Raw genomic sequence first — 16,811 nt, forward strand, 5'->3', positions numbered from 1 at the left:
TCTTTAAGGAGATTCAAGTCATCTGCGGTTATTTGGTTTAGCCTACAAATCGATACAGCAAAACTCTTTAAGACTTGTCTCCCTCATAATATAACAGCCCAATTTGAATCATACAACTCACTCTAATTTTGTACAAACTAATGAATCCAAAGCTCCACTAAAAATAGCATTCTTTACTTGTTAAACTGTCTAAATTCAAGATAAGAATTATATAATGAGAATGAAAATAAGAAATAAGTGTATTGTGCTAATACTTTAAGGGTCTATTTTATAAGCACAAAATACCATTCATTTTCCATGTACATAATAAATATTAAAATACACCAACAATTTCTAATTTTTATTTCCATAATTTTTGAGCCCGTCAAATTTTCGAAAGAATTGCGAAGGAACGCCTCTAGAACTGTTCTGCTCTTGCATGAATCTGTGAAGAAAAGTGTCCAATCTGCGCTGCGATTGGACATAGAATTTCCTTTTCATCTTATTATGATGTGTTAATGGATGCCCCAGCCGAATCACCGCCGCCATCGCCATCATCGTCGTCTTCGTCGGTAGAAATTTCAAGGGGGTCCACGCCATGGTACGGCGGACATTGCGCGGCGGAGGTGGTGATGAGCGAGGTTCACTTGGGCTGCCCCCCGGGCTTCTCTGGTCCCTACATCACGCACTTCACTTTCGCCATTCCACCTGGTAAGTAATGAGCTTCAGCTCTTTCAGCAGTAAATCAGCTTCCTTCGTCATCGGGATCAATTCCCCTTGTGTTGCTTTTCTATTAATGGTTGGAAGTCTCTGTAATTGTTCGATGATTTAGGAGTTGAGCGTTTTGGGAGCAGAGACCTTGATGTAGTTAGGGATGAAGGTGCATCAACAGAACAACCAATCGGGTTGGACGAAGACGGCGATCTCATTCTAGCTAGACGCAGCGGTGAGTTATCGTATGCGTCTGTGAATTATCCTAGCAACTTCCAGAGTAACATATGCTTAGACAAAGGGAAATAGTTGTGGAAGCAATATCTTAGCTTAGGCTGCTGATTTGCGCAATATTAGCTTTGGATAAACTATTAGAATGGGAATAAATTAAATTCTTTGGAAAACTATTAAGATGGGCAATGCAAATTGAGTAGAACAGTCTGGGTTCAGGTTCACTCCTCACTACTGAGTGCTGACTGCTGATTGGAATGTAGAACCCAACACTTGGACAGCTGTATGGAATGGTGATTGGTGACAATTGAAAGGCAAAAATAATCCTCATACAAAACACTTTTCTATTTAATAGCATAATGTATGCATCTCTTTTTTAAAGAGAATTGATCCTGAGTAGCATATCTTTTCATGCGCAGGAGTATCTAATCAGATTTTTAGTGTGACCATCCAGCATAATATTACATCATCAATTCCATGTGTTGGTTTGCAGGTATGAATGGTCTGATATGGTGCTTTCTGTTTGATTTATATGCATTATCTAATTTTCTCTGCCAGGTTTGGCGAGCAGAATTGGTGTTAGCTGATTTTGTGTTGCATAAGATGTTTACATCATCTGAGTTTGATGGAATTGTTTCATTAGAACTGGGTGCTGGAACAGGTATGTTAAGCATCAGTTGCCTTTTTTTCCCTGATTCAGCTGTTGTTGTGTTCTGTAGAACGGAGGAGTGGATTGGGGTTGGTGTTCTAGGGTTCAAAACATATAAACACCATTGACCTGTAAACTGATACCTAAACCTTCTTCCAATGAGAATTTTCAGAGTTGATTTGACCATTCAGTGTACTGTGAATTATGTTAGGTCAAGAAAATATGTTTAGAAGCTAGAAATCCAATTGAAATATGTTTTGTATTATTAATTGATATATATATATATATGAATCATGACTCATTTTAATTGTGAATCAGTAGAACTTTTAAGCTTCTTCATTTCAGTAGAACATTTAAACTTCCTCATCATTATTAGAAAAAGTTGATGGCAGATCAGAATTTGACTCTATATATTGCAATTTGCATCATCTGCAATGTTAGAAAGCTAAAGGAAAAAAAATATTGATTATTCAAGCCCTTTCATTGTCTGTGGTAAAAAAAGATGATTTTGTGCCTATTGTTTTCTTTTAGAATTCCTTCCAAAGTACTGATAATTTTATTTAGTCATGTAAAATATATTTCAATATGCTGGTTATACAATTTTATTTCAGCTATCAAGTTCTCCAAAACAGTCAGTATGAAACATTAATAATTTCTGATTTTGTTTCACTGTCTATATCAGGTTTGGTTGGTATGATACTAGCACGTGTTGCTGAAACTGTGTTCCTAACAGGTGTGGCATGAAAACTGCCTTGGTTTCATTCATACTTCTATTCCTGTGTAATTTTTGATTGCTTGCAGTGGCGCCTTAACCATCTGGGGTTGACATTGTTGTGTTTAGATGCCAATATATGCACTACCAATTACACTTGTGTTTAGATGGCAATATATAATATCAATGCATAGTTGCTCCCTAGTCCCTCTCCCGGAAAAAGGCTGCTCACCAAGAGCTTAATATCAGTATTCTGCTGCATTATACCTGAGAAGTGAGAACCCATACCATGGTTTGTTTTCTTCTTCTTCTTCTTCTTCTTCTTCTTCTTCTTCTCCACCTGTCTCTCTCTCTTGTAGAGTTGCCTGTTTTGCATTTGGTTGTCAAGAAGGTGGTGAAATAATTAAATGAAAATTGAATTCTTTCATAAACTTCCATGGACTATTCCACTTAGTGGTTGAATTTCAATGTTGAGTTGATTCCAAAGTATGAAGGACCTCCCTTTCTGAGACTGCAGCTGAGAAACACATTTTAGTTTGTTTATACCACTGGAAATGTTACCATGAGGACACACTACAAATTGTTGCCCGAATGGTCCAATCTAAAGTTTACTGATTGTGACATCTCTTTATACCTGAAAAAACAAATAAAAACACCCATTTTGCATCTCTCTTTCTGATTTAGTTAATTAATCATGAGGACTTCTAGAAGAGTAGGCAGGATATCAGTTCATCTAGCTGGAAAAAATGCATAAAATTATGTAGGTATGGATGGTGTCATTTATGTGATTTTTTTTTGTGGGATATTTTTATTTCATGCTTAATTGCTACAACAGATTGCAATTCCATCGTGTTTTACTTTGTTGCAATAATCTTATTCAAATTAACTAGGAGTTCTTCAGTAAGGAATAATTTACTGCATCATAATCATTTAGGTATACCCTGTGTGCTGATAGAAGGCCATAAGGACTTATGTGATCATTGCTATTGAAGTGCGTTGCATACAGAACATATGCCTTTACTGCATTCACAATTTTGATGAAGCTCATTAGCATCTTTGAGAAATCTGTGTTTAAACTGCAACTGCAGCGTATTATCTAATGCGAAGCGTGTGATCTGTTCTTTTACTTTCCTGATACATTATTCGACTATTCTTCGTAGATGTACTCTTGAATTTCATTTGTCAATTGGTTACATCTAATGAGCTACATTTGTGTTGTTTTACTTGAGCTGTCATTTTCTAACTCTTTCTTCTTATCGAGGAAAGAGGAAAAAGAGGGATTGTTTGTCCATTAAAAATCTTCATTACATAAACTTGCTATATTTCTCATTGAAGTGGGGCTTTGGGGAGGTTTTAGACCTAGGTCCCCTCTCTTGCAGAGTATCTTGTAAAGTATAAGATATTTCTTTTTGTGGGAAATGGTTGTGGAAGGAGGATCAATTGTGGATAATTTTGGGCAATTGTATTTCGTTTGAAGATTTTAAAATTCTAACTTTGTTTTAAATCAGTAAATCCTAGATATTTTAGAAGTTTAGTACTTTAGATAATTTAGGGTTATTTTGTGAATTTATAGTATTTTGGTGGATGGGATGGATGTGGCAGAGGAGCCACACACATGTACTCAATGTGGACAAGGAGGTCAAATAATTGCATAGTTGGGATCTTCTTGGTAAACCCTGACACATTGCCAATGCAGCCACCACAGAGGCCATTCTTCCTGGTTCAGCAAATTGGGAGCGTACTTTATCTATTTCAGAGGGAGGTTATTCAAAGTTCCTGCAGTATTAGGCATCCCAGAAAGCTTCTATTCTCATTGCATCTCTTGCTCTAATAGGTAACCCTACGGCTTGTGTGCCCTCCAGTTCTCCCACTAATCCATGTGATTTACATCAGCCGCTACTGACCACATGACTTGTATAACCCATTTCTTTTTGCCTCCTGAAAGCTTACCTAATGCCTCATGTTACCTTTGTGATGGGTTTTGGAACAGGAACAGGAAATCTTACTCCCTCTTCTGTTTTTATTTTGTTTTGTGCATTCCTAAGTTTCCCTTTAATCTTATGTCAGTCAGCAGATTACAAAATCCATGAATTTTCTTTCTTGTTTGTTGTTCATTCTGGATTTGAAGATGAGCAAGATGATTGGCAAAGGACTTGAGGTTGGTGAACTTTACTATTTGAACCACTATCTCCTTCTATTGCTTACACTCTTACTACTACACTTCAAATCCATTGTTGTCTTAGTCATCCTTCGTGGGCAAGTTAAAAATAGTTGAGTCCTACTTTGAGTTCCGTGTCTAGTCTTTAGTGTGAGTCCTGCCAGTTGGGAAAACATTATTGTGTTAATTTGCTTCCTGAATCAATAAATGGTCATTAAGACCTTTCATGTTAGTCCATTCTGATGTTTGAGATCCTTATCAGATTGTGTCAAAGTTGGGTTTCAAATATTTTGTCACTTTTGTAGATAACTACTCAAGTATCACTTTTGTCTCTTTTGTTTTGAGATAAAAGAGTTAATTTCATTTTATGTGTCTGGATACATCATATGGTAATGCTAAGGAGCACTTCAGTATCCAATTCACTACCTATAACTGAACGTGTTATCATTCCTCAGTTATCTTAACCTTATGCTCCACAACAAAATGGAGTTGTAGAGAAGTCACTCATATCCTACCATATTAGATGAATATCCTTAATGTGTTTTGGAGCAATGTTGTGCTCATTCTTGCTCTCTTGTCAATGGCATGCCATCCTCTATTCTCAGGGGTAAAATACTCTCTTATGTTCTCTTCCCAAATGCTCTTTTATTCTTGTTACCTCCTCCTATTCAGGTGTGGCTCCTTTTTCCATTAGTTTCTTCTATGGTGGATAAAATGGATCCTCGCACTGTATATTTTCTGTGCTACCCATTTACTCAAAAGAGACATCGCTGTTATAGTTCGACATTGCATTGCCTTGTTTTTGGTTTTTTCTGCTAATGTTACCTTTTGAGTCTACATTAAACTATTCTAATTCCTTGAGCCCTGCTTAACTTATTGTGTCACTTCCTCTGCACAGCCTACGAGATTCTGGCCTATTATCTTCGCCTAGTCATCATTGACTTCATTGTGCATCTTCATCAAGTTTGAGCCCTTCTAGTTGTGTGGTTCATACTGATTTCTAGGTGTATCCTAAGCAGTGATTCAAGGGAGGTGGGCCTCCTCCAGCCTCTAATACTATGCCTTAACTTTTCTCTTTTGATGATCAAATTGTCCAAGATGTTGATCTTCCTATTGCTGTTTGGAAAGGTTAACGCATTTGTACACATTCTCTGATCTCTTATTTCATTTTCTATGATTTCTTGTCTCCCTAATATTACTATTTTGTTAAATTGTTGTTAACAGACTTGCAACCGCTTCCTAATGATTTTTCTATGGTTGGTTGGTTGTTGGGTTTATATTGTGAACGTTAATCCTAATGGTTCTTTGGCTTGTTTGAAGGTCCATCTTGTTGCTAAAGAATATACTCAGGTGTATGATTTGGATTTTTTGACATATTCTCCCCAATTGCCAAACATGCCTTGATTTGTTTTTTCATTTACTTAGCCACCACTTGTTAATGTTATTTGCATCAATTAGATGTGAAATGCTTTCCTACATTGTGCTTTAGGGGAGGTCTATATGGAGCAACCACCTCAGTTTGTTGCTCAAGGGGAACTTGGCATTGGTTTGTCATCTAAAAAATTCCTTACATGGTTTGAAGCAATATCACTGAGCATGATTTGTCATAGGTTTAGTGTGGTTCAACTTGAGTTTGGCTTCAATGATGTGCTGTAGGTCATTCAATATTCTATCCATATTGCTGCGAGTACAATTTTGATGATTGTGTACAAAGATGACGTTGTGATTACGACGTTGTGATTACAGGTAATGATGATCAGGTATTCAGAGTTTGAAGAAATTTCTCTTGAAGTTTGAGACTGAATATTTTGGTCTGTTAAAATGTTTCTTGGGTATGAAGTATTTCAATCTTGTATGGGGGCCTCATGTCATGGAGGAAGTATATTCTAGATCTTTTAGATGATACTAGGCTGTTGGGATCCAACTCCGCTGACTCACTATGAATCCTAACAGCAAATTATTACCAGATGTTTAGCTACCTCATAGTCACACAACAATACATATCTTTTGGAGAAAATTTTGTAAGCCACTCCTTAGATTCTCCCCAAGATTGGGATGCCATTTATCTTGTGATATGTCAAATCTGCACAGAGGTCTCTTGTATCAGGATTAGGATCACACTCATATTTAGGGTTATACATAAGCAGATTGGGTTGGGTCACCCTTTGACACGAGATCCACAACCAGGTATTGTGTTATTGTTGCTGCCTTGCTGGTAACCTAGTATCTTGCAAGAGTAAGGTACAAACTTTTGTGGCTTGATCCAGTGTTGAGTATGAACATAGGGGCATGGCCAGGACTACATGTGAATTTGTTTGGCTGAAGAATATTTTGGATTGTTGGAAGAATGTGGTTTTCCACAATCTCAGCTTATGCAGTTGAGTGTGATAATTAGACTGCTATTCACACTGCCTCCAATTCAGTCTTCCATGAGAGAGCGAAGCATAGCAAAGTTGACTATCATTTTATCTAGGAGAAAGTTGCACAAAGCCCATTGAAACTTCTATGTTTGCCATAGCTTTAAAGGGTGCTTGGTTTGACAAGCTAGGAGCATATGATTTATGCTCTTTCTTGAGGGGGAGTATTATTGGTTATTGGTAATTGGTTATTTAGTATTATTACCGTGTTAGTAACTAAGAGTAGTGAGGATATTATGGTCATTTATATTTTCTTGGCATATATTATCAATGTGATTAGGTCTTTCAATTTGTGCAACACTTTTTTATATATACAATCTCACAAATGTGGAAGACCTAGTTGATTAGCCCTGAAACAACCAAATCAGGGTCAAGGGATCAGCAGGTGCAGACACAGTCTGCATCTTTCACACTAGTCACATGTTTTATGAAGATATTTCATTTGACAAAAATACCCCAAATATAATAACTAAATCACCTGCACTCGTACACTGTTGGAATCCCCTTGACATGGTCTCCCCCAATCCCAAACTCAACACCCCCCACCCCCCAGAAAAGGAAAAGAGCAATGGCTTCTTGTAGATGAGAAGACTTAATAAGGCATTCAATCCAGCATTAGTGTGATGTGCTTAGATGGAATAAGACAAGTAATCACCTGTTTGATACAATCTTGGTTCTGGAATATCATATTTAAGAGAAAATAATCTTGTGTATGATATTTAAAATATATCTTGAGGTTCTTAATTTGATGTGTGGCTTAATTTCATATATTTTAATTTATTGATCTATGAACATATTTAAATTTTGACAGATCATGGTGATGAAATTCTTGAAAACTGTGCAAAGAATGTTAAGCTCAACTCTGGAATCTTTGGCAACAAATATTCAGTTTATGTGCGTGAGCTTGATTGGATGAATTCATGGCCCCCTATAGTTAATCTAGACAATTCTTCTCCATGTAAAAGGTGAAATATTTGTTTATACTTAATGTTCTGATGAGATAACTAATTGAAAGCTGTTTATTCTATTGGAATAAATGAACTGCTTTGTTTGACTGGTGTTCAGGTATTCTTGGACCTTGTCAGAAGTTGAGGAAGTCCAGAAAGCTTCTTTACTTGTGGCTGCTGATGTAATTTACAGTGATGACCTGACAGATGCGCTTTTCAGTACTTTGGAGAAACTAATGTCAGAGGGCTTGGATAAGGTACGGATCAAAATAATAAAATAGTTAGGTAGAATATCTTAGAAACTAGGAGGATAGAATATGCGAAGTCCTCTTACCTGAATCATTTTCTACTAATATATTCCAGTCCTAACTGCGAACTGCCTCTGCTTGAATCATTCTCACTGGATTTGGATGTCTCATGTGCATCTTGGAAACTACGGTTGCCATGGTTGGGGTGGAGTTAGGGCTGTAATTTTCTGTATTGGTTTGGTTGTGAGCAAAAAACCAAATAGAACCAAATTAACTTCAGGGTCATTTGGTGTCACTATCAAAAATTAGAGAAACGAAAACCAAAAATCAGAAATAGAAACTTAAAACTAGAAATCAGCAAATAATTTTATAAAAATATTATTAAAATAATAAAAATACAAATAATACACACTTAAAAAAGTACTATGATAAAAATAAAATTTATTATAAATATTTTACTTAATTGCTCTATTTTTAAAATTTACTATACAATAAAAATTTTATTAGACATGAAATTTTGATTTTAATTTAAAAGTCTATTAAATGAATAATTTAGTCTAAAATTTTTTTTTTATGGATATTAAATTTCTAGTAATAGGTTGTCAAAACAATTGAAAACCATAAAATTTGGTTTTTCAGTTTTTTTGGCAAACAGCTGAAAACTGGCGACACAAACTGAAAACTGACAATATAAACAAATGCATTTTTAAAATATGTTTCTTCATTGGGAGAAATAGAAACAGAAAGCCGAAAACAGCAACAATACCAAAAACAGACCCTCAGTTTTATATATAATTTCTGAACTTATCCTGAACCTAGCTGAATAGTGTTGAGAAGACTGAATTTTGGTTCATCAGTTTAGTTCTATTGTTGTTCGGTTGTCTGGTTTATGTTTTATACTTATTTTCAAATTTTTCTTTGTAATTGGTGCAGTCATTCTCAGGTGTTAATACAGAGCCCAAAAGGTTTATCATGTGTCCCAGGGCTTGAAAACAAAGGATGAAGCCTGTGAAAAATAATAAACTTATTGAACAGCCCAATAGCCCATTGAAGCCATCAAAGAGGCCATGGACTCTAGCCAAGGTTCAGTTAAGTTAAAAAGAGCAAATGAACAATATTGAAAAATTCATTAAAATTTGCATTTAAATGGTGCGGAAAAAAAAAAAAAAGGCAGCCGGTGCGCAAAGCTCCCGCGTATGCGGGGTCCTGGGAACTGAAAAGTGAAAAACTGAACTGAAATAACAGTGGTTCAGCCTCAGACCGATTTCTGTTTTATGGTAAATTTTGCTCACCCCTCGGTGGAGCATCTTTCTGACATGTAATACCGTTTCCCTTGGATCATTTACCGTATTAAGCAGATTGTGTTATTGATTTTAGGTGTTTCTTATGTTATGGAGTTAATTAAAATTTGTAGTGTTACAGAGGGAGGTTGGGGGCAGGAGGTGCATTTACACAGGATGTTTTCTTCTGCCTTCTATTTTATGATCACTTAGCGCTCTTAACAATTTTAGTAGTCATTCAAATATGAACCCCTCTTATAGAAATTAGTTTAGACTCATTCCTTTTGCTTCAGGTGTTATATTTAGCTCTGGAAAAGCGCTACAATTTCAGTCTCAATGATCTTGATGTTGTTGCAAATGGGTACTCAAAATTTCAAAGTTATCTGAGGGAGGATGTTGGTAAGCCTGGAAGCTCAAGAATGTAATCTTTTGATCCCTTGTTTTATTTACCCTATGAAGTTTGCCTTGTCAAATTGATTTATGCTGTTCATGTAGAATCTGGGGCTTCTGAAAATGTTTCATTAGCATGCTTTGTGGGCAAGCGCATCGATGTTTCGCAGATTCCTCAATATGTGAAAGATTATGATAGAGGATACGATGTTGAAATTTGGCAAATTAAATATGACAAAAGACTCAAATTTGTCGAATGCTGTGACGGGCCACAGTGATTTTTTTTTTTTTTTTTAATGCAAGTTCTGTTTGTTTTGGAGCCAACAGTGATAATTTACAACCAGACAGCATGCTCATGGAAGATCAAAATTGGTCTTCATTTTTAGTCAATTTTGTTTTTTTATACAGTAGGGTTTTGTGATTTATGTTTTAGTCAATGGCAGGAGCTTTATATAATGATAATAATAACAATTGATGAGAAATCCTGTAATATTATGGAAATGAGAACGTATCAAACCCATAAAACCAAGCTATATTTACTTGAGCGCAAAAAAAATATTCAAGTAGTATATGGAAGAAATTTAATATAAATTTGCATTACATTTTGGTTAAATTTACACATTTCAAATTCAAATTATATACTTTCAAACAGTATCAGAGTAGGACAAGTATTTTTAAGTGTGTGAGAGAGAGAGATAAAGCGAAAATGTAATTAAAATTTTTTAGCATACAAATAATCCAAGGCTAGAACAATTGACTGCAATATTTAGTAGGAGAAATTATATAAGGTATTTTAAGGGGTGTAAGTGAGTCAAATGTGTATATTATTCTGACTGCTCATTCCTTGATTCGGCTTGACTTATTATGTTCGAGCTCAAGTTACTTGAGTGTTTTAACGAGTCGAGTTCGAGTTTAGTAATAAGACTCAAGTCGAGTTTTGAATTTAATTGGGTTTTTAAATTTTCTTATTTTTAAAAATTATACATGTATTTAATATTAATTTATAATTGAATTAAGCTTAATTGAGTGGAGTTTGAGTTTTATGAACTTGTAATTGAGTCGGGTTTGAGCACAACATTTTCGAGTAGAGTTCAAGTTTGAATTCGAGTATTTACTGTATTGACTCAACTTGATACACTCAACTCAATTCGAGTAGTTTTTTCAAACGATTGTAGAGAGTGCACACTTTGGTTCTAGGTGTTCATGGAGTGGTAGTGAGGCGGTGAATATCACTTCTTTTAGTTGAAATGATTATTTTATATAAATTAGGCAAAAAATAATGACATGCTTTTGTGGACCCAAGAGATTGGAAAGTGTTTTCTTTACTGTTGTTTTACTTCTCAAGAAGCCTATCTGCCATGCCTAGCTGTTCCTGGGCTTCTCCCAACAGGCGCTTCATGCGCACAACTCAGCAAATAGTGGCTGCCCCCAAACTTTTTTTCTCTATTCAGTTTTTCAATCCTCTTAGTGCTGCCAATCTCCATTCTGTTTTCTACACACACGATACCTCACCAGCTCCCAACACCTGCAGCATGCCCACCCACCAGCGCCGATCATCTTCTCCAGTGCAGCTACTTGCTGTTGCTTTCTTCTTCTTGCAACTCCGGCTATGTTTTATTATCAGTATTTTGTGGGAGGTTCTGATTGTGCTATTTTGGTTGGTTCTTTCTTTGGGAGTTTTATTCAGAATATTTGGTGAGAACTTTCCATCTTACTACATTTATTTATACACTCTTATGTATTTGTAAGGTTTATGCCTTTTGTATCCATTTTGTACAACATATTTGGTGATAGTGGATTTGGACCGCCGTGCCCCGTGGACGTACCTCAATATTTGAGGGAACCATGTTAAATTTCTTGTGTCTCAATTTTTTTATTGTTTGCATTACTCCATTGATTTACTTGTGGGAATTTGTTCGTATATATATTATATTTTTTCCCAACAGCTTTGAGGTTTAATAAGGGTAAAAGATATAGTGCTTTGACACAATGATAAAATTGTTGCTGTGTGACCCGAAAGTCATGCAAATTGCAAGGTGAGGCTATTTACTACATACCCATCATGATTTGCCATTATAGTTTATCCCTTTTTAAACCCTATATATTCAAGAGTTTTGAACTTCAAAAAAGGAAGTTGATGTTTATTGAAATTTAATGTCAATAAATATCTTTTATTTGTAAATTAAATAGTGAACCCATTTAAGACATGAGGAATTGTGGCTCTCTAGTCTCTAGAGCAAAATCACATTCAAGGATCAAATGATCTTGACAATCCTCCCAACCACCCGAACCCAAGTGCAAGTAATTTCAAAATAATTTGGATGGTATGAAAGTCTCGTCATCTCGTTCACTTCATGAATTGCAATCCACCCGCTCCGTCGAATGTAAAAAATATATTAAGAGGTGTAACAAACATGCGAAGCACCAGTGGTCTAGTGGTAGAATAGTACCCTGCCACGGTACAGACCCGGGTTCGATTCCCGGCTGGTGCATTCCTGTGGAGCGGTGACGACAACCGCGCTTAATGTGAAGATGGGTCTATCACACACCGTCAGATCTTCATCGGATGACAACAGGCGCTTCCGAGCTCCACTAATTTTTGTATGCTACAATTTTTATTTTAATTCTATTTATAAACCAATCAACATCCTAAACTTACTTTAATGATATTAATACGATACTAAACAAAATGTATAAATTAAAGATCATAATTTTTTATTTGATTTAAAAATTCACATATATATATATTTATATATTAGCTTATAAAAGAACTTATATAAAAGAATAACATATACAAAATTTCTTTATTATCATATTCTAAATTAGGAGTTAGTACAATATTTATACTAGTACATGTAATGAACTAACAAATGAATTAACAACTGAATTAACAACTAAATTAACAATTCAAGAATACAACATTTGTTATAAACCAATCAACATCCTAAACTTACTTTAATGATATTAATTTGATACTAAACAAAATGTATAAATTAAAGATCATAATTTTTTATTTGATTTAAAAATTCACATATATATATATATATATATATATTAGCTTATAAAAGAACTTATATAAAAGAATAACATATACAAAATTTCTTTATTATCATATTCTAAATTAGGAGTTAGTACAATATTTATACTAGTACATGTAATGAATTAACAACTGAATTAACAACTAAACTAACAACTCTAAATTAACAATTCAAGAATACAGCATTTGTTAATCCGCCCCCTCAAGATGAATAACATCTCCATCTTGCGGTAAAAGATGATGAAAAAGACTCCATTGATGTGAAATGGAGATGATCCGTAGGAGGAGATGCCGATGCACAAAGCAAGCGAGGAAGACAATAATGTCATGCGATGAGATGCCGATGCACAGAGCAGGCAAGGAAGACAATGATGTCGGATGATGAGATGCTGATGAAGAAGAAAATTGCTGTAAAGTGAAGACCAAAAATATGACCAAGCCGAAGGTCACAGCGAAACAAAACGAAGGAAAATCTTGCAAAAAACTTCCTTCAAAAAATCAAGAAACTCCAACTTATGTAGAATATGAATTCTTCAATCGAACTCAACGAACTGATAACACGAAACAAGAACTCAACGTTGATCAAAAACAGCATCGTCTATCAAATATAAATTTCTGAAGAAGAAGAAGACAAAGCAGATCTAGAAATCTGCATAAACTGAAATTTATCTAACACTCTGAGGTAAGATCTGAAGTTGCTTCAGACAAAGAGATCAATTGTCTCTAAGGAGGAATGACGAGACACGACATAGCAGAAGTGAGGGAATGGCTGACCAGCAGATCAAACCAAATACGAGTGAGCTAGAGATGAGACGGAGACGACGACAGTGAGTAGCAGATCAAACTAGAGAAGAGAGTGGAGCGCTACGAAGTCACTTTGAAGTGCGAGGCTCCAGACCGACAATCTTTGCAACTAAAAAATCAAAGCAAACAGAGGTACTGAGCTCCAATAATGCAACCGCATTTTAACACGGGCGCCGGAACGCAGACCACCTCAACAGTGAGCTGAACAATAAGCAAACACCAGAACTGGAAAGAAATGAAAACCGAAGCAACACAACAGGCAATCGCAAATAAGGAAATAAGATTAGGAAAAAAAAAAAAAACCAAAAACACTAAAATTCCAACAAATGCAAGACAATGCAAAAAAACACACAAACAACATCCTCCCTATCAAAATCAGCGAAATCAGCATCTCTAAATGAACATCAGCAAACCATTCCAACATATCTACTACAGTTCGATCAAATTGTTGGGAGAGATATCAATAAACAATCACAGTGGAATAATTCTTCTCCCTATATGCAAGCAAATATAGTGTATCTCTACTTTTATACGTGTGGGAAATAATAAGAGAAATAATCAATCATACTAAGCCACAAGAACACAAGTAATTTTTTTATGTGGAAAACTTCCCCAGTGTGAGGAAGAAAAACCACGGGACCTAGTCCAGTTAAAATCTCCATTATCAATCAAATACTGGGTATACAAAGTCTTCTCTAATCGTAATTAGAGGATATAAATATCTCTCATCAAGATATCTACAATATTGGCAAATACAAAGAGAATTGGAGAGAATATACCAAATTTGCGGTTACTGTTCACAGGAAAAAACCCCAACTCCCAAACTTCAAATCCAATTTCCGCCGTTCATATTGTAGCTCCTTGAGTCGTGAACCTCTCCTCCAAATTTAAGCTCGATCGGACCATAGACGAAGTAAGATCAGAGTCTTGATGAAATCTGAGCAGCATGAGAAAAATCACGTTTTTCTCTCTTTCTTTTGAGAAGTGGCGACTCCTCTCTTCTCCCCTCTCTTTTTATAAATTCCTTTAGATTTTTCATACTAAAAGGGCTGGGCTTTGGGCTTTTAATAAAGCTCACTTGGGCTTTCCTCCACATGGAAGGAAATAACCCAACAAATCTCCCCCTTTCTAACTATGTGGAGGGAATCGCCATCCCGGCGATCGAACAACAAACTTCAAGCTTCTCCCTTGGTAGTGTCTTTGTCAACATATCAGAACCATTATCATCAGTGTGAACCTTCTCAAGTTCCAATAACTTATCGTTCAACGCATCTCTGATCCAATGGTATCATACATCAATGTGCTTCAATCTTGCATGGAAATTGGAATTCTTAGTAAGGTGAATAGCACTTTGGCTATCACAAAACAACACATACCTCTGCTGGTCGAAACCAAGTTCTCTCAAGAACTTCTTTGCCCATAACCACTCTTTAGTCACTTCCGTTGTTACAATGAACTCTACCTTTGTCGTAGAAAGAGTAATGCACTTCCGAAGTCTCGATTGCCAAGCTATAGCCCCACCTGCAAAAGTTATCAAATAGCTTGAAGTAGACTTACGAGTGTCCACATCCCCAGCCATATCTGCTTCTGTGTAGCCAACTAACAATGGTTGTCCGTTTCCCAAACCAAGTCTTAAACTGGAAGCGCCTCGAAGATACCTCATGATCCACTTCACTGCATTCTAGTGCTCTCTTCCTGGATTTGACAAGAATCGGCTAACTACACCAACTGCATAGGCTATATCTGGTATTGTGCAAACCATTGCATACATCAAACTTCCTACTGCTGAGGCGAAAGGAACTCTTTCCATGTCTTTCTTTTCCTTATCTGTAGAAGGACATTCCTTTGTACTTAGTCTGAAGTGGGTAGCAAGAGGAGAGCTAACCACTTTAGCTTTGTCCATATTGAACGTCTGAAGCACTTTCTCAATGTACTCCTCCTGTGACAAATATAACTTCTTAGCACTCCTGTCACGACTGATTCTTCTGCTAAGAATTTTCTTTGCTGGCCCCAAATCCTTCATAGCAAATGACTTACTCAATTGCTTCTTCAACTGGTCAATCCTTGAAGCATTCCTACCAACAATTAGCATGTCATCCACATAAAGTAGTAAGAAAATAAAATCATCATCAGAGAATTTTTGAACAAATACACAGTGATCTGAAGTTGTCTTCTTGTAGCCTTACTCTCTCATAACAGACTCAAACTTCTTATACCACTGTCTCAGTGCTTGTTTCAAACCATATAAGCTTTTCTTCAGTTTGCACACATAATTCTCTTTCCCTTTCACTCTGAAACTCTCTGGCTGCTTGTAAAAACTCTAAAAAGAGATATAAAAGATTAGTGGATTGATTTCCAAAAAAAAAAAAATTTAAAAAATAATTAATTAATTAATCAAATTTAAAAGAAAAAAAATTAATTATAATTTATTTTTATTTTATTAATAAAATATATTATTATTAATATTAATTAAATTTATTATTATTATTATTATTATTATTATTATTATTATTATTATATATATTAAATCACAAAGCTTCAAAGAAGCTTCAGGTGAGTTCTATTAATGCATTATTCACGCCCCCCCCCCTCTTTTATCTTCTATCTTCTTCTTCTTCTTCTTTATTTATTTACTTTTTCTTTCCTACAGCCTGCAATCTCTCTCTCTCCTCACGTTCTCTCTCCCTCTTTCCTTGATTTCATGAGGGATTTTCGCCCGATCGAAAATCCAAAAATACCACTGAACTCCATTCGTCGCTGCCGTCATTTCTACCGAAGCGGATCGTTGGTAGGAACGGTGTAGGTGTATTCCCTAGGATAAGCCATTTTTCCCTTTTTCTTTAATTTTTTGCAAAATATAAGCCCAATTGACGAATGGACACCACCACGAGAATTTAGGTATGATTCTCTACAAGTCTAGTGGGACAGGATTCTCGTGGGGGTGTCGGACCAAAACCCCAAATTTGGGGTACAGGGGTTTTTAAAGGGCTTATTTTTAATTAATTAGCATTAATTTAGAAATACTAAAATATTAAGCATCTGGGACTGAAATAGGATTTCTAGAATTTAGGGCCTGGGTGAGCGCCGCGGGTGTAATTTTGGGACCCGCAGGTAAAATTTGGAAAATTAAGTGGGGATGTTAAATAACAGTTATATTATTTTGAGATATATAGAGCCTATGGAAGGCTAGATGAGTATTATTTTGGAGAAATATATTAATTAATCTGAGGAAAATGTAAATTGCAGGA

The 16,811-nt window shown here is 35.7% G+C and overlaps 1 protein-coding gene and 2 non-coding genes across 4 annotated transcripts; all 3 read left to right on the forward strand.

The window, feature by feature from the left end:
- The first annotated feature begins 335 nt into the window (after positions 1 to 335).
- Positions 336 to 10,122, forward strand: LOC131158340 (uncharacterized). 2 transcript variants are annotated; one of them, XM_058113140.1, is made up of 9 exons: positions 336 to 690; positions 812 to 925; positions 1,341 to 1,414; positions 1,480 to 1,582; positions 2,253 to 2,303; positions 7,669 to 7,822; positions 7,923 to 8,061; positions 9,626 to 9,753; positions 9,828 to 10,122. In XM_058113140.1, the coding sequence occupies exons 1-9, from the start codon at positions 498 to 500 to the stop codon at positions 9,841 to 9,843; spliced, it is 972 nt and encodes a 323-aa protein (XP_057969123.1). In that variant the 5' UTR covers positions 336 to 497; the 3' UTR covers positions 9,844 to 10,122. The 2 variants fall into 2 exon arrangements, with proteins under 2 accessions (XP_057969123.1, XP_057969122.1); XM_058113139.1 differs by having other exon boundaries at positions 9,626 to 9,731.
- Positions 10,123 to 12,143: 2,021 nt separating this feature from the next.
- TRNAG-GCC (transfer RNA glycine (anticodon GCC)) lies at positions 12,144 to 12,214 on the forward strand. The gene has a single exon. It is a non-coding gene; the product is annotated as a tRNA-Gly (tRNA).
- Positions 12,215 to 12,222: 8 nt separating this feature from the next.
- On the forward strand, positions 12,223 to 12,312 carry LOC131159093 (small nucleolar RNA snoR114). The gene has a single exon (XR_009137704.1). It is a non-coding gene; the product is annotated as a small nucleolar RNA snoR114 (small nucleolar RNA).
- Positions 12,313 to 16,811: the final 4,499 nt, after the last annotated feature.

Source organism: Malania oleifera, chromosome 6, assembly GCF_029873635.1.
Source record: "Malania oleifera isolate guangnan ecotype guangnan chromosome 6, ASM2987363v1, whole genome shotgun sequence".
In the NCBI taxonomy this organism is placed as follows: Eukaryota; Viridiplantae; Streptophyta; class Magnoliopsida; order Santalales; family Ximeniaceae; genus Malania; species Malania oleifera.

What these genes read in the sequence shown, in the direction of transcription:
- LOC131158340 (XM_058113139.1), top strand. Translation starts at nt 498, where the DNA reads ATGGATGCCCCAGCCGAATCACCGCCGCCATCGCCATCATCGTCGTCT. An exon ending in AGAACTGGGTGCTGGAACAG is followed by an intron (nt 1,583 to 2,252) that starts GTATGTTAAGCA and finishes TGTCTATATCAG; the next exon opens with GTTTGGTTGGTATGATACTA. An exon ending in TGAAACTGTGTTCCTAACAG is followed by an intron (nt 2,304 to 7,668) that starts GTGTGGCATGAA and finishes AAATTTTGACAG; the next exon opens with ATCATGGTGATGAAATTCTT.